Source organism: Epinephelus lanceolatus, chromosome 18, assembly GCF_041903045.1.
Source record: "Epinephelus lanceolatus isolate andai-2023 chromosome 18, ASM4190304v1, whole genome shotgun sequence".
Taxonomy (NCBI): domain Eukaryota; kingdom Metazoa; phylum Chordata; class Actinopteri; order Perciformes; family Serranidae; genus Epinephelus; species Epinephelus lanceolatus.
The window spans coordinates 8746853-8771468 of NC_135751.1; the positions used below are offsets into that span (position 1 = coordinate 8746853).

The window sequence follows — 24616 nt, forward strand, 5'->3', positions numbered from 1 at the left end:
TGGAAAAAATCATAATCGCAATTATTTTGGTCAAAATTGAAATCAGGATTATGCAAACCATTATGCGGCGCACATGATAACTTATATTGTTTACACGACGGCATGTCATTTCTGTCTCTACGTGGCCACGCATTTACAATTCTCCTCTGCTCTCTGTATTGCGCACGGTGGAGTTCGGTTCTGATGCGCACACACATACACACAGACACGTGCGCACACACAGACACACACAGACCAACCTCTCTCACTCTCCCTCTGCCATTTCCCGTGCGCTGTTTTTGAAATCATCCACGATCACCTGCCCCTCACATTATTAGTAGTTCACCTACTTGACTGGCTCATGGAGTGAATATAGGAGAGGAGGGGAGGGGGCAATATTGTGCATGCACGGCTTCTGTAAAAGACAAAATAACATCTCTAGGCGTTCGTTTACCCTCGAGTTCATTAATTTCAAAATCGTTTGACCGATTAATTGCACAGCCTTAACGTAAAGTATTGGGCAGTACGTTAGTATGCAATTCCAAACTGAATTTTACTCAATAACAGTACTAAAGCACACACATTTTTTCATTTATTGCACACCATTTTGCAACATAGTAATCCAGTACAGACCTGACTTAGTGATATGATATTTCAATATTGATCCAGCTTATTAATGTGCTACTGTGAAAAGTGGCTCATGCCAGCCACCAAGCTATGCATACAGTAATCTAATGCCAACAGACCACCACATAGGCCTATTGATTATCTATTTTTTTTTTATTTTTTTTTTTTATTTCATTATAGAGCTGCACACAGTACATTGCCTCCTAGAGAGTGGGCCGCAGCTCCAGAGATGGACCTTCAGCTTGGCTTTAGCAATGAGAACAAAGCCAGCAACCCCAGTGCCAGGGCATCACAGCGGGCTGGCGGTCAGCAGCAGCACTGGGTCTAACCCGTGTATCAGCAGCAACAGAAAGTTTGTTGATCCTGTGGGGAGTCCAAGCAGTGCCAGTCAGTGATCACACTCCCAGAGGCTGCATGTATAGCTGTATGTGTTGTTGATTCATCCAATACTTATGGTAAGTTAGCAAGTCAGTGTTATTTCATCAGAATAAAATGATATAATGTGAATAATATTTTCATACATTTTCTCATCTGTGAACATAGTTTTGCCTGAGTCACAGATAGATTTTCATTGGTGATTGTTTGACAATGAAGACGAGTCCCGTGATTCCACGTTACGTCACAATGTCATCAAAGCCATTGTTATTGTTTAAGTCCTGAATCTATATTTTTTAAAATAACTCAACTGCACTTTTTTCTTAATCTCAGTACTTTAAACTAAATGTAATTATTTTTCTTATATATTTGTCATAATGGTATGAGGGCAAATTAATTTTTTAGAATATGTTAAATGTTTCAAATAACAATGAATCTGTGGCATTTTGCTCTTAAACACTTCATCAGAAGAAACACTGAATGGACCATAGGCATGTTCCACACTCAACACAGGTAAACAGAATCAACAGCAATCAGCGAATGACCTCAGACAGGTAAGCAGAGGATGACATGTTCACACCTGGGACATGCAGTCTAAAGACAAAGTTCCTGCCGAGACTTTTGTTTAATATAATTAAGTCACTGCTGCCACCTGCTGGTCAAACGCTTCTCTACAATTCATCAGATACAAGTACTGTTTTACACAAGTGTGAACCCGACACATTGTAATAAAAGTAAATTTTCTTATAAGTTATACTACTTAAATGAATCTACGTCTCAATGAAGAGGGTTCTCCACACATTTGTGACTTTAGTGAAAATGTGTGCATGTGTGTGTGTGTGTGAGATTTATCAAGTATTCTATAAACTGCATGTTCATTTGAGCTCAAAAAGCATTTTTCTAAAACAGTAAACAATAAATTTGTGGATACAAAATGACAATGAAACAACAGTGAAAATACAAATAACGACCAATATTAATATTGCAGATATTATGCATTTTTATTTGGCCTTTAAGATCTTCTCTAAACATCTTGTCTCTTTTTCTGGAACGATCTTTGTGCATAGGTTCAGGGAAGTCCTTCTGGTGGGCCAGTTCCAGGAGGACTATTTGTCTGCGGTGCCTGTGAAATGAAAAAATGAAGACCATGACAAACACAAAATGAGCCACAAATCACAAAACTGTTACAAGATGTTACATCAAATCTATAGAAGCTGATAATCCACCTCACATCTGGTGCGCCATCTACACACATCCTAGAGCCAGCAAGAAGGAAACATTCAGTAAACATCCTTCCTGCTGCGAAGACGCATGCTGCTCCGGGGCAGTCAGCCAGTTGGTGCAGGTGTTGTGACATGCTAGCTCTAACTGCACTAACAGTGGCTGAGGAGGGACAAAGACATATGGGACAAATGAATAAAGTGACTGTTTCACTATCCTATTTCTTATTTTTAGGTTTCTGGGGATAAAATGAAATAGAAATCAGAATCAGAAAAACTTTATTCATCTTTGACATGGCTCACAGAATAAATAAGACACAGGTTAAAAAATACATAAAGACATAAAAGACATAACAGTGTAGTATAAAGCAACACACAGAAAACTAAGAACACTTGCTATAGGTGAGTCAAACCCTTACGATTTATTGATAATGTTAATTGCAGTTGGAATGAATGATTTTACTATCTTTGTCCTTGCTGATGGTACCTTGTAAAAGGCAACCAGATCGGAGGAGTTGAAATTAACTGTGGAGTGGGTGTGAGGGGTCGTGTATGATGGTGTTGTCTTTCCGTTTGACTGCGTGTGTGGAGATCTGTCAATGAGATCTGAGTGATGCCTGTTATTTTAATTGCATGTTTGATGACTTTTGACAGTTCGGATTTATCTTTAACAGAAAGAAAGGTGTAACAGGATGAGACATTGTAGTTAAAACATTTTTGCTTACATTAAAATTCCTCAGCTTTCTTAGCGCTGTTGAGCCTTTTTGTAAATATAGCTGTTGTGGTCAGAGAAGGACAGTGCCCTGTCTACATCAATGCCCAGGTATCTGAAACTCTCCACTACCTGCTTCACTACCTGCCCTTTGATCTCAACAATTAAGCAATCCTTCTCTTACCTCAGCCCTGTGCTGAGCAGAGCGCTCAGGATGTGATCATGGCTGCAGTTTGCCACCATGGCATCCAGTGTAAGGTTGGCCTGCTGCTGCTGAAGAACGTTTTTCACAGTTGATGCTAGTTTCAGAAGCAAGGCCTGTCCTGTTCCCTCCACCTCCAGGTCTATGGCCCTCTGGAGGTGATCGTACAGCTCAGCCACAGTGTTCATAGCTGCACAGGCCACTGCAGAGTACAGGTTTTTCACCCGTATCATAAGAATCAACATCAGTGAAGACTGCAGTGTGCACACTCAGACAGATTTTAGTACATAAGAATGCATGAAACAAAAACAGAGAAATACAGATACCAAGAGGAAAGTGTATATGATACCTGCTCAATTAGGACAAAACATACTTCATCGAGTTTGGTCTTCAGGATCTCTGAGTGGTGCTGTGCCAAAGCTTGAATGGTTTTCAGGCCCTAAATTTTCTTCATCCTGTATGTTTAAATGTAAACAATGATATACTAATGAAGGTTACAGTCGACGACATATACTGACTCCTCACAGAAGTTTCATAGAATAGCTTCTGGCAGGGTGTATTGATTTGAAACAGACAACATGACTGACTTAAGATCAAGTATTTGTTCATCTAAGGAGAGCAGTTTGAAGCAAGCAGACAGGCTCTCCACAGGGTTGGTCAGTGGCTGCAGCTCCATCTTCTTCACCTTTTTAACATTCGCTGTCTGAGGGCTGCAGGGCTGTCTTCTCATTCAAAACATTGTACTTACTGTAGGTACTATAATTCTGTACATAATCTATAAGAAATCAGTGAGTAAAGTTTACAGCTTCTATTACAGTTATTCAAGATGTGTATAGACAAACATCACCCAAACGCAGTCGAGGAAACACCAAAAACATGAGTCCGTAGAAAACTTTTCTTCTTCCAAGGCAGGCTGCCTCCACTCCACCTGTGTTCCTCTTCTTTTTTCCCAAACAAAATCAAAAGAACCCTCCCCAAACAATTCCCTGCTCCTTTATCACCTACCTGCCACACCCCTTCACCTGAGTGCAGCACACCTGAACACAGTTAACTCACAGGAGGGATCAGATTAAAGCAGGGGTGAGAGGGAGATACTGAAAGACACCTTAAGACCGTATTAGAAGGTCAATCTTTTTTAAAACCCTCAAGCAATCCTGTGCATGACTCTCCCCTCACCTTTGCGGCAGTGTCACAATGTGATCCAATGATTTCAAAGTTTTACTGTTACATACTTACCCACAGTATGTCCACACCCAATCAGAATAAATGTGGCATTTTTTTCTTAGCATACTTCTACTCCACTACATCTCAGAGGGAAATATTGTTCTCTTTACTCCACTCTATTTATGTGAGAGCTTTAGTTACTTCACAAATAAAAGCATTTTACACATAACACATATAAAGTTTATAAAATGTGTTTTGTCATGTATTAAACTTTCCAGTAGTTTATGAATGTCCATTACTCAGTTAGCTGATGACAGAAAACTGGAAACTGTTTTGATGGTTAAAGTAATTATTCATGTAAAAACATTTCATGGTAATACAGTTCAAAGTAATACACAGAATGCACTTCAGCAAAGCCAAACTAGCGAAGATTTTTCCCGGAACCAGTGAGACCTGTAATAGATGTGCCTCTGTCCCATCTGATCTAGCGCATACCTTCTGGTCATGCTCAAAGTTAACAGGATTCTGGAAGAATTTTTTCAAGATCATGTCTGAAGTTTTAGATACAGATATAACTCCCTGTCCACTTATTGCTATATTTGGAGTTCCCCTAAACCACTCTGTACTCAATAAACAGAAATTAAATGTCTTAGCATTTGCCTCCCTGATTGCCCGCAGATTTATCCTTCTACACTGGAAATCGCCAAAACCCCCAGGAGATCAATCTTGGCAGACTGATTTAATGTCATTCCTCGGAAATTCTACAGTACATGGCAGCCTCTTCTCTCATATTTTGATAATGTAGCTATAACCCCTACTACTTAGGAAAAACAAAACATCAGTATTTTCTTATCCAGTTGTACCGTTCCAACACTGTCAATATATGGGTCAAAGCTGTTTGGTGTGATACACTGACATACAAGGGTGGACCAACTTGGGTTGGGAGACTGGGGTGGGTGGGTTAAGTTTTGTAAGATTTTATTATTTTTATTATTATTATTATTATTATTGTTATTTAATTTTATTTTTTCTCTTTTGCTTCATTTTGGTTCAAAAAATGATCACACATTTGCAAGAGTTTTATGTAACATGATGTGATGTGTTCAAATAAACAAAGTTTAAACAAAAACATTTCATGGTTCAGCTTCAAGATTTGCTGCTTTTGCTTATAATAATTGTAACTGTAATGTATTAGTAATAACAAAACTAACATTGTGGAGGAGTCACTTTAGTCTGTGGATAATTGTGACAGTGTTTCACACTATTTTCACTTTTTTCCCTCCGTTTTTTCGCTCTTTTAAACACATAAAGTTTATTGCTCTAAAATATTACACCAGACAAAAGGGACACAGGTTATTTATCATCTTTATTTTCAGATTAAAATGTACAAAAGTGGGGATGAACAAAATGATGAGAAACCAGATGATGTATAAAATGTGAAGTGAAGCTTCAAGTTTTTAAAGTTTAAAGAACTGACGTGTGTTATAACTCAAACCATACACGTATCATACACTCAGTGATGCAGTCCACTACAGATAAACCAAAACTATTGTAAACCATATGTAAAACCAGTAAAATCTAAAGGGGACACCGCACAATTTAAAATGTGCACATCAACTGAACAGCTCAGACAATTTATAAATTTTGAGAAGATGAAATTGAAACACTGAGTGTCCTAAAGTGTATTAAAAGAACAATAAAGCTACAGTGTTTGTGATGTTTCACCTGAATGTTTGTACCACAGATTTTCATCTATATAAAATCTATATCATCTAAATAAACAGAGCAGATTCCACATTTCTTCAAAATTAAAACTAAACATAACAAAATATAACAACATAACAAAAATGTGGTCATTTTAAATTGTATTTCTCATCGGTGGAAAGTAACTAATTACATTTACTCATGTACTTGAGGTACTTGTACTTTACTTGAGTAGGCTATTTCCATTTTATGTAACTTTCTACTTTACTTTGTAATTTTTACTGCACTACATTTGTCTAATAGCATATTAACAACAAACTTTCATCAATATTTCACCAAAGAGCAAAGATTGGAGAAAAATACAAAAACAGAAAACAACTTTGTGTTGTCATACCATACCACCAGATATATCACATAGCCTTTTTCTACCAATGTGCAGCCGGTTCCATTCTGGTTCCCCACACCTAAATTTGAACCATTAAGGGCATTTCCATCAAAAATATATTGGTTCAGAACCTGAAAAGTTGGTTGTCTGCTAGAACCAAAAAATAATGGGTTTTCCTTGACTTGAAGTGCCAACCATGATGACATCAGTGAGCGTGTCATATTCAACAATTTGGAAAGAGAGGATGGAGAAGGTAACAATGAAGAAGTCAAGTGAGAAATTGTCAAAGATTGTGCAGTGGTCTCACTGATAGTCAGTTTATGCTTGTTTTTTGGGGAAAATATATCTATCCCAACAGAGCAAAAGTTTGCCGGTAATTAGCGTAATCCACAAATTTGCTGCTATCGTTTACTTTCATTATGTCCTGTGCAACACCATCCATTGATGACACATCCGTGATTACAGTGGTTCAACTCAAAACTGATGGAAATGTAGGCTGGTTCAGTGGATAGCACCAAAGTTCCTGGTATCATGAACGGAACCAGTTTAAGAACAAGAGCTAATTTGGTGGAAAGAGGGTATCAGAGAAGTGCTTTTATTTTGATACTTTAAGTAATTTGTACTGATAATTTATGTACTTTTACTCATGACGGATTTTGAATGTAAGACTTGCACTTGTATTGAAGTGTTTTTGCATTGTTGTATTGATACTTTTACTAATGTAAATGATCAGAGTACCTTTTACACCACTGGTATTGTTTCTCTCTGTATGTGAGAATGTGTGCAGGTGTGTTCAGAGAAATGTAAATATGGCAACCTTAAAGCATTATGTCATTCCGTTTCTTCACAGTTATCCCGTTAGAGACGTATAATGTCATCAAGGCCATCAGATTCTGCACTCGTGACCCCGACACCTGTTGTCAGCCATCGCTGGACAAGAGGAGACACAGCTGCAAAAGAAGGATTGTTTTTTATTTTTATATACTGCAATACAACAACATATATATATATATATATACATTCTAATATTTTTAAGCAACTCGTTGTTTTTCCCAATACTGTATATTAGTACTTTCATATTTTACACAGCCACCAGAGGTCACTGTCAGATCATCATAAAACGCATATCATCATAAATGCGTTTAAACAGTCAATACTTTCATTTCTTGTTGGGGACAGTCTCTGTGGGTTTAATTCCCTCAAATCTGGCACAAACATCTACTTGGACTGAAAAATGAACTGATTAAATTTTGGTGGTCAAAGGTCCTGGTCACTGTGACAGACATTATTGGCCGTAACTCAAGAATTCATACGCTAATTATAACAAAACTTCAGACAAATGTATAATACAATATAATGATGAAGTGATGACATTTCATATCCAAAAGGTCAATGGTCAGTTTCACTGTGACATCATAATGTTCTGAAAAAAATCATTAAAAAAAACTTTCCTGGCCCATTATTTGACACTGCCCATCTTGATTCTGTGTAACATTCATATTTGGAGCAGTGTTTGCTGGTCAGGTATGGATATTAACCACAAGTTGACTGGTTGGCGGAGGCATACAGCCGCTAGGTGGTAATTCTAGTTTTTAAATTCCCAGTAAAACAGAAGTTTTAGTGTCTTTAGCTTCTGTACTGTGACGCATTACAATTTACAGGTACAAGAGAGATATAAATCAAATGCTTTGCAATTGATTGGACAGCTCAAAGTGAGCAGGTTTCGAGTTTAGTGGAGTTGCAGTGGACTGGTGGCTCCATATGCACCTCCCCAGGTATTACATTAGGAGGAGGATGAGGGAGAATGTTACCTACCTACCTACCTACCTAGATGTGAATCAAAATGGTAACGTAAAGGCCCTTTGGTTCTGACCAGGTTAGCCCAGCAGCATAAGCTGCCATGGCGATCTAGCCAGGTTAAAAGAGAGCCACCTGTGTGAAACGTAAAACCCTGTCTTTAAGCTCAACATACCATGCTAACCCACTAATATCCCTTTGTGATATATCCCTTTGTGCTCACCTGTAACCTGTTGTTGCTGGGACCGCTGAGCTTGTCTTTGTCGGTCCTGACTTCTTTCTCTCCCCGCTGCAGAGATTGACAGTGCCGCCATCTTGCAAACGCTGATTCTCTCCTTGTTGCCTCCAGCTCCGCTACCAGTGCTCCTGACTGGCCGGTCACTGCTGCTGATGACCCTTCCCCCCGTGCTGTTGGTCCTCCCTGCCCCAGAGGAGCTGCTGATCCTTCCACCAGCTTGGCTGCTAATTCTGTCAATGCTATCTGCACTACTAAGTCGAGACCCGCTCCCAGGGCTACTAATGCGATTCGCACCAGCTGTTGAACTGTTCAGCCACCCGCCACTACCCAAACTCATTCTCCCTCCAGGGCTTGGGGCTCTATTGTTGCTGGTCGTTCCCCCTCCGCCTGATCGCCCAGTACTTCCCGAAGTGCTCCTACGTCCGCTAGCTGAGCTGTATACGGGCTTCCGTTCACCACTGCCAGTGCTGGTGAATCTCCCAGAGCTGCTAATCTTGTTGCTCCCAGATGAGCTGCTAAGCTTGTTGCCACTACTAGAGCTACTTAACCTACCACCACTACCTACACTGCTACTGCGCCGAACAACACCACCTGAGCTGAGCCTGCCACCACTACCAGTACTACTAAGTCTTGGTCCACTACTTGTATAGCTACTTGGTGGACTGATGACTTGGCCATAATTGGTGCTGACACCAACCTTGCCTGCATTACTGGCACTACTCAGACATCCAGTACTCCCACCATAAACTCTCCACTCACCACTGTCTCCACTGCCAAACCTCCGTGGTCTTAATGCTCCTGGTGGGCTTGTTGCCAGTTGCATAGCCACTGATGGGCTTTCTTTACTGTCGACATTGGATAAGCTATTGCTGCCAGCCACATTGCTCACATATCCAGTACTCCCACCATAGACTCTCCACTCTCCACTTCTGCTGCTGAATCTCCCTGTTCCTGGGGGGCTTGTTGGCAGGTGCATGGCTGTTGACTGGCTTTCTCTGCTTTCTGTGTTGGGTAAAATATCACTTCCATCAATGTTAATGTTACGTTTAAGACTGCCGCTGTTAACCATCCATTCTCCACTTCCTCCACTACCAAACTTCCTTGTGTCTGGTGGGCTTGTTGCACAGAACACTGACGGGCTTTCCTCTCTCCCTGTTCTGGGCAAGCTGTTCTTACGTCCAAGACTGCCTCCATAAACCATCCACCCTTCACTCCCTCTACAGCTGAATCTCCCTGTTTCTTGTGGGCTTGTTGCAAGGTTTGTAGCCACTGATGGGCCTTCCACTTTTCCTTCACTGGGTAAGCCAGGGCTACTATCCAGGCTGCTTTTACGTCCAAAACTGCCGCTATAAACCACCCACTCTCCACTTCCTCTCCCGAACCTCCCTGTTTCTGGGTGACTTGTTGCAGGTAGAGTTGCTCCTGATGGACTTTCTTCACTTCCTGTTCTGGGTAAGTTTGTGCTTGTACGTCCTAGACTGCCACCATAAACCAACCAATCTCCACTGCCACGCATGAATCTGTCCCCTGCCTCAATTGTATTACCACCAGCTGTACCTGATGAATTAGCAGCCATGACACCAAAACAAGCTGCCACATCATTAGCCATACCACTACCTCCTAATTTGGTAGCCACACCACTAAAGGTTGTTCCTCCATTGGCAGGGACACCTCCAAAGCTAGATGACCTAACAAACAGTCTTTCACCTTTAGCTGGCTTGTTGGTATTTAGCCAATCATTGTTTTTCTGTCCCCTAACTACACTATCTGTACTGGAAATCTCTTTCATGGCTTCTGAGCCATACCTGCCTCCTGGACTGCCACTTGAATTCTGGACATCCTTGTTATCTGCAATGCCTCCTGTAACTTTGTACCCATCATTGGGAGTTCTTGCTTGACTTACACCTTTCTGATATAGGCCTCTAAAACCAAGCTGTTCCTCTTTGTTTGCTATGATACTACGGCCACCTGGACTCCCAAACTTCAAGCTTCCATGACTGCTGCTCAGCTGAGGGTTGATCCCTTGACTAGTTGGTTCATTCACAGTACCTCTACTTCCTTTGTTACCGTCAAATGATCCAAAACACAAACTGTTTCCATCTTCCACTGAAATGCTGACTTCTCTGTTTCTGTCCTCTCCTGGCAAAGCTTGATCACTGCTAAATGACAGAGACTGGCCTTCCTCTTTCGTCGAGAGAATGTATTTCTCAACTGGTCTCACGTGTGTATTTGCCTCAGTTAGACTCAGACATACATCCTCATCTTCTTCCTCACCCTTTGGACTCAGACACCCTTTAGCATCAACTGGACTCAAGCATTTGTCTGAGTCATTTTGGCTGAGAAACATTTCTGGGTCATTTGGACTCAGGAGATAATCAGGACTTCTAACATGTTCTTCCAGATCAACTGGGCAAAATACTTGATCTGTCATGCGCATTAACACCTCTGTCTCAATTGGGCTCAGGCATGTTTTTGAACTCAAGCATAGAAATGGCTTTGGCGTTGGGCTCATATATACATCAGCTTCACTTGGACTCAGGACCTCTTCTTGGTCAGAGGAACTCAAAGCCACACCAGAATCTGTAAGACTTACAGACTTTTTTAACTTTGTGGTACTCTGCAGTACTTCTTGACCTGCTATATAAACCATGTCATTGTCTGACTCAGGACGCTCCACCTTTACCTCACTGGTATCATGGAAACCATTGATAGCCTTCTCTTTGTTTATTTCTACTTCCACTTTCTTCAAAATCTCTGTACTTGTAGTTTTACTTTCAAGGTTCTCTTTGCTGTCTGGGCTCCCAAATGAGGCAGTGGGAATTCCAGACCCTGTACCTGCATCCTTCATGACTTTGTTGTGTTCGCTATTGGATGCTTTGAACAATGTAAATTCTACTTCCTCTACTCCCTTATTTTCTTCACTTCCTGCGTCCTTGTCATTGATCAGGGTCAACTCACCAGAGACCTTATCCTGAGCTTCCTCAGACCTATGAATGTGAGATCCAGAGACAATGGATGCTGTAACAGCAACTCCCTCTGCATCCCTGACAGCCCCTGCTGGAGTCTCCAAACTCAAAGATACAAGTTGTGCAGGATCCTGGTCCTTAGCCTGTATGGAGCCCTCAGTGCAATTCATTTGAGCTGAAATTACAATTTCTGTCTCTTTCTTCACTTCTGCAGCAGTTTCTTTGGCAGGATCCATTGTGGCTGTATGTGTTACAAAATGTGGTTCTTGATTCACTTCTGGTTCTGTACATAGAATTGTTTTGGTGATCTCTGTCTGAATGTTTGTTCCTGTTTTGTTATCCTGCCATCCAGCTTCTACAGTAGTTTGTTCAGATGTAAATGTTTCTGTTTTTTCTTGAACAGCAGCACTCCCAGCAGGCTGTGTGTAAGGAACTACTGTGGTGATTCCTTGTACAGTATTAATCTCTGGTATAGAAGCCTTGACAACAGTTCCTTCACCAGATACCTTGTTCTGAGCCTCCTCTGACCTAATACTTTGAGAACCAGAGACAACAGGTGCTGTAATGGCAACTTCCTCTGCATCCCTGACAACTTCTGCTGGAGTCTCCAAACTCAAAGACACAACCTGTGCAGGATCCTGGCTCTTAGCCTGGATGGAGCCCTCGGTGCAGTCCACGTGAGCTGAGATCACTGATTCTGTCACTGTCTTTACTTCTGCAACAGTTTCCTTGGTGGGGTCAGTTGCAGCTGTATGTGTAACACAATCTGGTCCTTGCTGCACTTCTGGTTCTGCACAAACAATGGTTTTAGTAAGCTCTGTTTGATCATTGGTCCCGGTTTTATTAGCCTGCAATCCAGCTTTGGTAGTAGTTTGTTCAGATGTACCTTCTATTATTTCCTGAACAGCATTCATGGCAGGCTGTGTGTCAGGAACCACTGAAGTGATACCTTGTGTAGTATTAACCTCTGGTTTAGAGGCCTTGACAACAGCTCCCTCATCAGAGACCTTATCCTGAGCCTCCTCAGACCTAAAAATGTGAGATCCAGAGACAGTGGATGCTTTGACTTCAACTTCCACTGCATCCCCGACAGGCTCTGCTAGAGGGTCCAAACTCAAAGAAGCAACCTGTGCAGGATCCTGATTCTTAGCCTGGTTGGAGCCCCCAGTGCAGTCTATTTGAGCTGAGATCACAGTTTCTGTCACTTTTTTCACTTCTGAAGCAGTTTCTTTGGTGGGATCAGTTGTGGCTGTATGTGTTACAAAATCTCGTCCTTGCTTCACTTCTGGAATGGTTTTGGCTATCTCTGTTTGAACATTTGTGGCTGTTTCATTAGCCTGCAAACCAGCTTCTGTGGTCTCTGTTATTTCCTGAATAAAAGAGCTCGCATTCATGGCAGGTTTTGTGTCAGGAACCATTGTGGTGATACCTTGTGCAGTATTACTGTCTGGTTTAGAAGCCTTGACAACAGCTTGCTCACCAGAGACTTTGTCCTGAGCCTCCTCTGACCTAATACCTTGAGATCCAGAGACAACAGGTGCTGTAGTAGTAACTTCCTCTGCATCCATGACAGCCTCTACTAGTGGATCCAAACTCAAAGACTCAACCTGTGCAGGATCCTGGTTGTTTGCCTGGTTGGAGCCCTCAGTGCAAACCATTTGAGCTGAGATCATGGTTTTGGTCTCTTTCTTTACTTCAGCAGTTTCTTTGGTGGGATCAGTTGTGGCTGTTTGAACTTTAGTTGCTGTTTTACTTGATGCTGTAATAGCAGCTTCCTCTGCATTCTTTACAACTTCAGCTGAAACCTCCAAACTCAAAGACACAGTTTGTGCAGGATCCTGGTTCTTAGCCTGATTGGAGCCCCCAGTGCAGTCCTTTTGAGCTGTGATCATAGTTTGTGTCTCTGTCTTTATCTCTGCAGCAGTTTCCTTATTGAGATCAGTTGTGGTCAAATGTCTTGCAATGTGTGGTCCTTGCTTTACTTGTGGTTGTGCATAAATAATGGCTTTGGTGATCTCTGTTTGAATGTGGGTGTCTGTTTTATTAGCCTGCAAACCAGCTTCTGCAGTAACTTGTTTGGAAGTATAGGTTTCAGGTTTGGCCTGAAGAGCGGCAATCTTGGCAGATTTTGTGTCAGGAACCAATGTGTTGATTACTTGTGCAGCATTTATCTGTGATTTAGAAGCCTGAAGAACAGCTCCCTTGTCTAAACTTTGGCTAACCTTAGTACTAACAATTGGTGAGTTCTTCAGATCACAGTCTTTAGAGTGGACTTTAGCCTCCACAGGGTTGCTCTGCCTGTTGACCGTCTCTTTAATGGTCATTGATTCTCTCCGAGTCTCTTCTGTTGTCTGCTTTTCAGACTTGTGGAATGAGCCAGTTAGATTTGAAGTATTAATTGATGTTACTGGTGAGTTCTTTGAATGATTTGAGAGTGGGTTAACTACAGGTGTTTGTCTGACAGTGTGGATGTAGCCTCTAGAGACAGTCTGAACCCCCATCATCCGGAGATTTCCCCCGTGAACAGGGACTGTTTTGTTCGCTGAGATGTTTCTCCTGTGGGCAGAGGGGCTGGTTGTAGCATAGAAAGGTGTGAAGTTAGCTGCAGAGTTTGAGTGAAGACTTGAGAGCCTGTGAACAAAAGGACATATAAGTGCAAGAAGGAGAAGAACAGAGCTGAAAGGCACAAAGTTAGATAATAAAGCAACACCAACAAAGGGAAACCTTGTTAACAGTTCACTTTATGAGTCCTGTTTCAAGTAATGTCTTAAGAATTTTCCAATGAAATTTGGTGCCAAGTATTGGACACCAGAGAAAGACCATGCATTGTGTAGTAAGTACCGAATCATTTATGAGAATTTAGAATTATATATGTTGTTGAATTTCTTTAAAAGAACTTTAAACCCATGTAAAAAAAAAAAGTGTGATCACACAGACATTAAATATATTATTCATACCAATCTCTATATAATATTAATGTTGTCAGTTTGCTGGTTTAATCTGTGGGATAATTATCTTACAAAATGTAAAATACAGAAAATAAAAACATGGGTGTTTTGCAACATGCTTAGCAAATTAAATGAAATTTCCATTATTGTTATCTTATACCCCTGTTGGCTCAGTCTATCCAGCAGTCTCCTGTAGTCCTCTATCTCAGTCTCCAGCCTGTTTTTGACATCTAGCAGGGTCTGATAGTCTGCAGCCTGCTGAGCTGTGGCCTGCAGCACTGAGTCCAGATCTCTGCACAGATCATCTGCTCTCTGCTGCAGGGCCTTCAGCTGCTGGACGACGGACTCTGTTTGCTCCAGACCAGAGGCCTCCAATCCCATGTTCTACACAGACAAACGCATACAATGCTTCATGTTAGGGTTGTGTAGATTGTAGTCCTTCAAGGGAAATCTCACCACCTTTAAAGGGATAGTGCACCCAAAAATGAAAATTCAGCCATTATCGACTCACCCATATGCCAAGGAAAGCTCAGGTGAAGTTTTAGAGTCCTCACATCCCTTGCGGAGATCCAAGGGGAGAGGGGGTAGCAACACAACTCCACCTAATGGAGGCTTACAGCGCCCCAGATTCAAACGTCCAAAAACACATAATTGGAACCACAAAATATCTCCATACTGCTCCAAGTGTCCTGAAGCCCCAACATAAAAAGTTGTTTGGAAAAATGTTTGGAAAAAATTTAAACTCTGTTTTTAGCCTCATTGTAGTCTGTAGCTCTATCTGCCTCTCTGTGCACCGCGCTCACGTGTGTACGCTTGCGTGAGACCGTGAGACATGGGCACCGAGTTCATGTGTGTTCACGTACTTTCGCTGGTCTCGCGCGCAAGCCCGCACACATGCGCGCGGCGTACACAGAAGCAGTTAGAGCTACAGGCTACAATGAGGCTAAAAACAGAGTTCAAATGACATTTTTCCAAACAACTTTTTATGTCGGGGCTTCAGGACACTTGGATCACTATAGACGAGGAGTATGGAGATACTCTGTGGATTCAATTTTGTGTTTTTGGACGTTTGAATCTGGGGCACCGTAAGCCTCCCTTCGGTGGAGTTGTGCTGCTACCCCCTCTCCCCTTGGATCTCCACAAGGGATGTGAGGACTCTAAAACGTCACCTGAGCCTCCGTCGGCATATGGGTGAGTAGATAATGACTGTATTTTCTTTTTTGGGTGCACTATCCCTTTAATGCAGATGTCCAATCAGTGTTGATGGTAAATGTAGTTAATTGAAGCAATAAATTCCTCAGTGTTTGCATATCGACCGAGAAAGCGGAGTTCTTCTGCTCATATAGTTGTGCTGGCAATGCCCAAATGTACCAGGAAGCATTGTGCGCAGGCATAGTTGTAGTGTATAGCCACCCTAACCTATGCTATTATCTCTTGGCCAAAATAGCGCTAGGGGTAACAAAGATACTTGTCTAAACCAATGTGTAATTTAGTTTCTCAAGCAAAGACTCGCTGTGAGCAGGGTTTGAACCTGCGCGGGGAAACCCCATTGGATTTCAAGTCCAACGCCTTAACCACTCGGCCATCACAGCTCGCATACCTGGAACTTTCAGTCGGTTAACAGAGACTTCCACATAAAGAGTTTGGAGTTAATAAAATCTATATAAGTTGATCAGCAGTGGTGGTACAAGTACTGATATTCTTTTACTTAAAGCTCCAGTAGGCAACATTGTTTTGGTATAATTGAGTAAAAATTTTATAATATCCTCTAAGCATAATGTAAATCAAGTGGTCTGAGACAAACAATAGGTTTCTGCACCTCACCACGGCTCTGTGTTCAGCCTCTAAAGAATCAGTATCGTGCCAATGTGCATCAACCAATCAAAGGTCAGCTCAGACCACTGCGCTCCTATTGGCTGTTCTACTGCATATGTGCGTTCCCATGCCGCCGGCAGAAGGGGAGAGCAAGCGGCAATGGCAAACAGTGCACCAGGTAAAATAGCTATTCCAGCATTGGCTACAACTGCCTACACGGCTAAACAACCCAAAAAAAGGAAGACAGAACTCGGTTCCCTGGAGCTCTGGAGGGAGTGGAAGGGTGAGGTGGGGCCAGGCCTGGCCGGAGGGAGCCAAGGGCTCTCCGTGGAGAGGGAGAGCCGAGGCTCGGGGGTATATGTGCGGGGCCGCGAGGGAGGGATAGGGAGGGCTGCTGCGCGGAGAGGGAGAGCCGAGCCTCGGGGGTATATGTGCGGGGCCGCGAGGGAGGGATGGGGCGGGCTGCTGCGCGGTGAGGGAGAGGCTCGGGAGTAAGTGCGGGGCCGCGAGGGAGGGATGGGGTGGGCTGCTGCACGGTGAGGGAGAGCCGAGGCTCTAAGAGAGAGAGAAATAAATTGTAGATATAGTTATTTAGACCTGCAACTATACAAAATTAAATTATTGATATGTCAACTTAGAATTCTAAATAGTAATAATGTACTTTCAGATATCTAGAATTGCATTTTAGATATCTGAAATGCAATTGTAACTAATGAAATTATATTCATACTAGTAACAATTACATTTGAGATACATTTCCTTAGATATTAAAAAAAAAAAAAAAAGAATTTCCACAGGTCAAAAATGTCATTGTAGATATATTCGGGTAATGTATATCCAGAATTAGTATTTTTATTTTGGCTACATATCTGAAATGAGTAATTTAAATGTCAATCAATGACTTTGTCATACTTTAATCATCAGAAATCCATATATCCAAATGGTTTATTGATATGGCAAACATATCAGAAATGAAGTTTTTGATATCTGAATTGAAAAATTACATTTCCACTAGGCACATTTCTTTTTTTAACGTGAAAAATCAACTGTCAATATTTGATTTTACTAGTGAAAAGGAATAACTGATATCTATAATCAAATAAAAGATATCTCTAAATCAGATTTGACTAGTCAAAATGTTATTTCTACATATGAAAACATATTTGTAACATGCCAAACTTTTTACAGATCTCTTAAATTAACATTTCAACAAAAATGTAATTCTGACATTTTTAGATTTTAGTTTCCACTTGTTAAAAACTAAATCACTATTAGTTAACCTTGTTGATTAGATGTTAAAAGGGCTTGCCATAGTACCACACTTGAAAATGTTTCATTCTAGGTAAAAATCCTGAATGCAAAACCTTACTTAAGTAAAAGTAGGCTATTATCAATTAAGTTTACTTTAAGTACTTAACCTAAATGTATCCATTGTGCAACTTTGTGACTGCATTTTTCTGTAAATGCAAGAATGATTTCAAATAGTTTATTTATCTTAAGTGGGAGAATTTAACAGCCCATAAAGGTATGCTTTATCCTAGAAGATATGAGATTTGAATAAATAAATCATAATCACCGTGTCCCATTTCTTCCATTATGGAACTGTCCGGAGTTCATCTCCCTAACATTTTGGACTTTGTCCTCATAATTTAAGATGCTATATCAAAGGTGCTGTGAGCAGGGTTTGAACCTATATGTGGGGAAACACCACTAGAGTCCTAATCCAACTCCTTAATCACTTGGCCATCCCCAGCAACGAAAGGAACAGAGAAGTCCGCCATTGTGTCACTGGATTCAGGTTACTTTTACAAATAAATGCTACAGCATGTAATTCAGTGTTACTGATTGTAATTTGATCTGATTATTATCAGCTTAAGTGTTTACTGTTTTACTCTCCTTGAGCAATATCAGAGCTGGATTATCTTACTGCCGGAGCAAACATTTCCTACTACTGGTGCTTCACTTTGAAACATTTGTGAAACAAATGTGAGGATGCTTTTATTTTAAAGCAAACATAATGCATTTATCACTGAGGTTAGCTCTGGTCACTTTGATATTGCTATGTCTTGGCCCTGGAAGTAACAGTAGTTATGGTGAACTGACCCAAGAGCAGTTCCTCACCAATTGCTCTTGTGGTTTAGGTTTTGTATTGACTGACAGAGTATCTCTCTCTCTCTCTCTCTCTCTCTCTCTCTCTCTCTCTCTCTCTACTACAGCTCCATACTCACTTATTTACTGTTGCTAAGCTATGAATGGAAAATCACTGTAGAGAGAGATTTACCAAATGGTAAATTCTCCCTGTTTTTACTCAAAGTCTAGTTTTATCTTACCATAGCCTGCAGATGTGTCAGCTCTTCTTCCAGACTTGCTGCTGTTCTCCTCAGGTCCTCCAGCTCAGCCTGGACAACCTCGGAACCAGCTGGAGGGTTAAAGGTCACCTCCGGAGAACTCAACATGGACACCTGAACACAACACAGCTGACATTAAAAATCTACTAAAACGAGAACTGTGGTCATAGAGCATTATTTTAAAATAAAGGCGTGATGTAGATGTTTGTGTACCTGTGTGTTGAACAAGCATTCGTTCTGGTTCTTGCCAAGCAGTGTCACACTCGTCTGTCTCAGGTCGTCCAGCTGCCGAAGAAGGTCTGATGACCCAGCAGCTTGCATCTCCACGGTGACACCCCCTGAAGCCTGGGCTAGGAGACCCTGCATGTCCTGGACAGGTAGATAGGGAACATGACGTAGACGTTTATTTGAATAATCCAGGCAATTTTTATTGATTTACCTGTTGGTGTTGTATCCGCAGCTCCATCAGTTGTTGTGTTTGATCTTCCAGCAGAGTCCGAAGCTCTGGCAGCGTGTGGACCTTCAGCACCTCCTCCAGCAGCCTGAGGTCACTAACGTCCGTCTCCACACAACCACAACGCTCACGCTCCTTCTCACACCTGTTTACACAGCAGGGGGTTGGCGAGATATGTCTATATGTGCCATGTATGTATGTGGAAGGTGAGTAGATCTACCTGGCCTTGAAGTCGAAGATAGTGAGCTCTGCACTGAGGAGCTGCAGCTTCACCTGAGCCTGGGACGAGAGACATTCACTGATCTGTAAGTGTGTGTGTGTGTGAGAGAGAGAGAGAGAGAGAGAGAGAGAGAGAGAGAGAGAGAGAGAGAGATTACCTGAATGAGATTTGACCTGTTGTTTTTTTTTAACATAGCTTAATTAGTCACACCACTTTTGGTACAACTTGTTAAAAGTTATACTGCTACTTTAGCAGCAGTAGTAACAGTAGTAGTAGTAGTTGTAGTAGTCAGAGGCTTAAGTTGACTTGGACTCAAGTCAGATTTGAGTTATGAATCAGAGGTTGACTTTGACTTAGACCCCAGTGACTTGTGCCCTCACTTGGACTTTGGCCTTTTTAATTAGAATGAACCGATATGCTCTGTAAGTTATGGAAAATGTTTGCAGCTAATCAAATTTTTATTGTTACTGACACAAACTTGAAAATTCAAATGGCATTCAATTTGGTGAAGGGCACCAAATGACTTGTTTTGGACTTGGACTTGACTTGGGACTTGTTGTTCTTGACTTGGAACTTGTTGGTCTTGGTCAAGGTCTTGCTGGTTTTGACAGGTGTGAAACAGGACTTGGGACCTAACTCAGGGCCTGTTGGTCTTGAGTTGGGATTTGATCTGGGACTTGTTAGCGTAGGTCCTGGACTTGGGACTTGATGGACTTGTCTTGGGGCATGTTGGTATTGTCTTGGAACTTAATTTCTTGACTTTGGACTTGCTGGTTTTGACTCAACTTTTTGACTTTTGCCTTGGTCATGACTTGGGTCTTGTTAGACTTGATATGGAAGTTGTTTGTCATGACATGGATCTTGACCCAGGATGTGTAGGTCTTGTCTTGGGACTTGACCTAGAACTTATTACTCTTGTCTTGAGATGTGTTGGTCTTAACTTGGGTCTTGTTGGTCTTGACATTAGGACTTCTTGGTCTTGGGCTGGGACCTGACTTCAGACCTGCTGGCCGTGAATTGGGACTTATTGTTCTTGATAAAGATCTTTAGACTTGTTGAACTTCACCTTGGATTTGACAGCCATGACATGAGATTCAGTTGTGACTTGACTTTGTCCTCTGGTAGCAGAAAACATATAGTCACAGTAGAAATACAGTAAACAGTCATGTAAATGGTGATTGATTTGAAAAGATCTGTGCTGGACAGAACTGTAAAAGAGCATGTGGTGAGTATGTGCTGTGGTGGTTAAAAAAAGGAAAACCCTTTATTGTGTTGATTTTCATACACGTGATATCACAGTGGTGAAAATGGGTCAAGATGGCTGAATACAAGTAGTTGAATGCGAGTTACTATTGTGATCATGAAGTTACTAGAATAAATTAAATGTCAAGTCAGTCTCAGGCTTGTGGAAGAAACCATCTGCAGAAACAGACTTTCAGAATAACCGCAACTCTTTTGAAAGTTCAGAAATAAGTGTGTATTATTAAAATGATCTGTTGTGTTTCCAGGACATGCTGAAGTTCAGGTTTGATGTCTGACATTTAAATTGGTGACATTTTAGAGTCAGACTTGTCTCAACCTGTCTGACCTTCAAGCAGACGTTCAACTTTCAGATGAGTCAGAACCGGTCTGAGGTGCACCTCAGTTTGACATCATCTGTTCACCTGCAGAGCTGCCTCTGGCCTCTATTTGGCCTACGCACAGCCTTTATCTGGCCCTGGTTGGCATTTATCTGGTTTTTATTTGGTCCTTATATGGGCTTTATCTGGTCTTTATCTGACATTTATCTGGTCTTTATCTGACTTTTATCTGGTCTTTATTTAGCCTCATTGGCATTTATCTGGTCTTAATTTGTCCTTTATTTGGTTTTGATGTGGCCTTTATTAGACCTTCATCTGGTCTTTATTTGGGCTTTATCTGTTTTTATGTGGCCTGTAATCGATTGGCCCTTATCTGGTCTGTATTTGGCATTTATATGGTCTTCATTTAGTCTTTTTTTGCCTTTTTGTGGCCCAAGGACAAAAGGATTTTACTTTTTGTCATCTTTTCTTTTTTCAGGCCATTGGTTATTGTTGATCATCATAATATCCACAGTGTGGTTTGAGTCTGATTGCAGATCTCCTGTTGCACTGTAAATAAATATGAGTAAACCTTTTCCCTCTCCTCCTCCTTTAGTTGCTGTTTGATCAGAGAATTTAAATTCTCAGTTGTTCAGAAGTAGAACCATACACTAAAACATTTTTCTCTGTATTTGTAACAGTGTTTTATTTTATTTCATTATCTTTCTTTATTTATTTATTTTTATATTTGGTGTTTGTAGTTTTTGTTATTTTATTTGTTTGTTTTATAGAATCTTGTTTCATTTTTATTCTTTCTATTCTATTCAGTCTGGTTTAATATTATTTTATAATGTATTTATTGTACTTATTCAATCATATTTTATTTTTTATATTACATTTGTTTTTTGCTTTTGTTCTTTAGGTTTTCATTGAGGTTAATCAATTAAATTAAATTAGACTGGATTTAATTTGCAGTCATTTAGACAGGATTATTAGTGGTCTCTCTGTTTTTTAAAAATGTTGGTAAGCTCACCTGGTCGTGCAACAGGGACACTGTCCTCAGGTATCCATTCAGCTGATTCAGCTCTCTGGGACACTTCCTGTTCAGCTCCTCTTGGATCTGACACTCCAGCCTCTGATTGGTCGCCTCAAGATACTGGACCTGTGTATCAGAGTTAACAATCAATTAATGAATTGTCAGTTGTGATAACCTAATAGATCCTAATGCTGCTGTGGTGATAACGTATATTTCAGAACAGTCAAGATGAGTTTTAAAATCCTCATGACAAAATAGATTTTTCATTTTGGACTGCTTCATTTTATTGATTTTTTTTTTAGGTCTGAACAAGTATAAAATAAAACGTAATTCAAATACAAAAATTAGAAAAAGAAATCATGCATTTCCTCTGGAAATTGGCAACTACTTATAAACTCAACACAACTAAGTAAACTAAAACAATTTTCAGATCTTTACCTGTTGGGTTTTTTTTTCTTTTCAATATAACAAGTACCAAATTACACAGAACTTAAGGTTCATTTCAAAAGGATAAGAATCTGATGGAGAAATATTAAACTAATTTTTAAATGTAGATAATAAATCCCCTTAAGTTTGTTAAAACCCCTAAATACACCCACAATACAGAGGACATTATCCATAGAAAAAGAATGACATTTTATTTTTATGACATGACTCCAGTGTCAACAGTGGTAGTTACAGCCCTGGATATTTCTATAGACCTTTGTGTTAAAGAGTAAGAATCTTTTTGTTTAATCAGAAACAGCCCCAAAATCACTTTTCTCAAATCCACCAGACCGCATTTAAATAAACTGTAATTTTATCAGTGTTAAACAAACTTCATTCAAAGTTGACAAAAATAAAACTCACAAAAGCTGTTTTGGTTTGCCTTTTTTACTGTTCCAACAATCACCCGCTCTAGTTTAGTTTAAATAAACCCTAAATTAAACCACAGGATAGACGTGAAAATATCTTGGCTCAATACATGCTGAAATCACTGTTTATGTAGGTACAATCTGGTGGGTTTGACAATAGCTATTTCGGGGCTGTTTCTGGGTGACCAAAAAAGGTCTTTATCTGCAAGAGATCCTTTCCAGAGTATTTTAGGATAGTTTGAATAATATTCTGAGCCAATCAGTACCAAAAACGAGCACTTTTAGTGGACAAATATTGACGGTCCAAAATTGCCCTGAGTAGTTACATTGGAGCCTTTTTTGTGGCAGCTGGCTGCAGCGATCTCACTCAGTGCTGGACCAGTTTTAAAGTTTTTGTTTCCATTAGTCACTAAGACACAAAACATTGGAAAATAGGATCCAGGTTAAAAAACACCAAAGTAACCCTTTAACTGACCTTTTGTCAGCTTTAGATCTCATGGAATTTTTTCAATACATGCAAAACTCCACTGAAAATTCTGCTATGTTTCTGTTCTCTTGCTCTTTAAATATAGTTTACAAAGCTACAAGCAGAAGTTTCCACCACATGCATTAGAGAAAAATAAGAGAATAAGTGGCACACTGTACTCAGTCAAACTCCAATAAGAAATCTGATGTCTCACTTATAAACATTGCGTACACAGCATCCCATGCAAAAGCTGTGATCTATAAAGACAGACTTGATGGGAGAAACTTTGACTCATGCTTACTTTTTGGAGAGGGTAAACACATGGTGAAGTAGAAGCCTGATTGTAGAAACTGTTGAATATTTTCTGGTGTAAGCCATTTCTGGATTTTGTCTGTATGTACACTTTTATGAATCTTATGGATCCCACACATTGTTTTACAAATGAGGCCTGGTATTTTTATGTTTTCTGGCTCTTAAAACTATAATATCGAATCTGTGGGACAGGTAAGTGAGTAGGAAGGATGCTGTGTGTTCCACCTCATACATCAAAAAATAAAAAGAGGATGTAAAGAAAAAACAAGAACTCATACAACAAAACCGGCACCTGTTTAAGTCCATGCAAAACTCCACTAAAAAATCTGCTGCTTTTATATTCTCCTGCTCTTTAAAAACATTGACTCTGCACTTATAAGTCTCAGTTTAATTTTGAAATTGGTTAAAAAAAAAACATAGCACATAGTCAGGGCAAAATTCCATTAGGAAATCTGATATTTTATGTTTTCCTGCTCCCTACAACATTTATTCATCATTTATAAATCTCAGTTTAATGTTGCTGTGGTGTGAGAAAAATAAGGAGGTCTTTGTGTGTTTCCATCTCATGCATCAAAGAATAGACAGTTAATGCAAGTAACTATCAGAAATGGGATATTAAAGTGCTGCACTTGTTTCAGTCTGTGCAAAACTGCATTGAGAAATCTGCTTTTTATATTCTCTTGTACTTAAAACATTTCAATCATCACTTATGAATCTTTGTTTCATTTTGGCCTTTCTGTGCTGCTACTGGATCAATCTGGAATCTTTTTTTTCCCCACTTCATGCATCTCCTACCTGCTGCAGGTATGTGGCCAACCTCCGGTTGAGCTGCTGCAGGTCAAGTTTCTCTCTGGACAAACAGAAGGTCCTGCTGTTGTCCGGAGCCACAGCTGCAACTGACACATTAGGAGCTGTGCTGTAATGCACCAAAACTCCAGGTCCATGATGACCACGGTAACCCAAACCTGCACGGGTCACTCTGTTTGCATGAAGAACCTGCCACGGCGTCATCTCACCACTCACTTAAGTTTACTTTTTCACATCTGGTCATCACACATGGACTCATCTATCCTCCCTAACAAGCACTCCTCCTTTAAAACGTCCTTTTCTGCAGAACTGAAGATGTACGTGCAGGTTTTTCTGCACTACTCCTGCACTGCCAAATCTCTTCTTTCAGCAGCTGTCTAAACTCCCTGCTGTGAATGTCAAGCCCTCAGGTCTCAAAGAGGATGTTT

The 24616-nt window shown here is 40.6% G+C and overlaps 1 protein-coding gene, 1 long non-coding RNA gene and 1 other non-coding gene across 6 annotated transcripts; all 3 read right to left on the reverse strand.

Annotated features, from left to right (window-relative positions):
* Window positions 1-1964: 1964 nt before the first annotated feature.
* LOC144458690 (uncharacterized) lies at window positions 1965-4084 on the reverse strand. 4 transcript variants are annotated; one of them, XR_013488073.1, is made up of 5 exons: window positions 3963-4084; window positions 3489-3570; window positions 3098-3317; window positions 2213-2364; window positions 1965-2104 (listed from the first exon to the last, which is right to left on the reverse strand). It is a non-coding gene; the product is annotated as an uncharacterized LOC144458690 (long non-coding RNA). The 4 variants fall into 4 exon arrangements; XR_013488074.1 differs by having other exon boundaries at window positions 3465-3570; XR_013488076.1 differs by lacking the exon at window positions 3963-4084 and adding an exon at window positions 3703-3943 and having other exon boundaries at window positions 3465-3570.
* Window positions 4085-5626: 1542 nt separating this feature from the next.
* Window positions 5627-24616, reverse strand: LOC144458632 (uncharacterized). Its single transcript, XM_078161506.1, has 9 exons — window positions 24177-24616; window positions 21747-21875; window positions 19155-19237; window positions 18920-19079; window positions 18694-18849; window positions 18463-18594; window positions 14478-14701; window positions 8389-14000; window positions 5627-7318 (listed from the first exon to the last, which is right to left on the reverse strand). Exons 1-9 carry the CDS (start codon window positions 24390-24392, stop codon window positions 7227-7229), a joined length of 6804 nt encoding a protein of 2267 aa, XP_078017632.1. The 5' UTR covers window positions 24393-24616; the 3' UTR covers window positions 5627-7226.
* Window positions 15828-15909, reverse strand: trnas-uga (transfer RNA serine (anticodon UGA)). Its single transcript has one exon. It is a non-coding gene; the product is annotated as a tRNA-Ser (tRNA).

What these genes read in the sequence shown, in the direction of transcription:
- LOC144458632 (XM_078161506.1), bottom strand. Translation starts at nt 24,392, where the DNA reads ATGACGCCGTGGCAGGTTCTTCATGCAAACAGAGTGACCCGTGCAGGT. An exon ending in TGTCCCTGTTGCACGACCAG is followed by an intron (nt 19,238 to 21,746) that starts GTGAGCTTACCA and finishes ACACACTTACAG; the next exon opens with ATCAGTGAATGTCTCTCGTC. An exon ending in TGCGGATACAACACCAACAG is followed by an intron (nt 18,850 to 18,919) that starts GTAAATCAATAA and finishes CTACCTGTCCAG; the next exon opens with GACATGCAGGGTCTCCTAGC.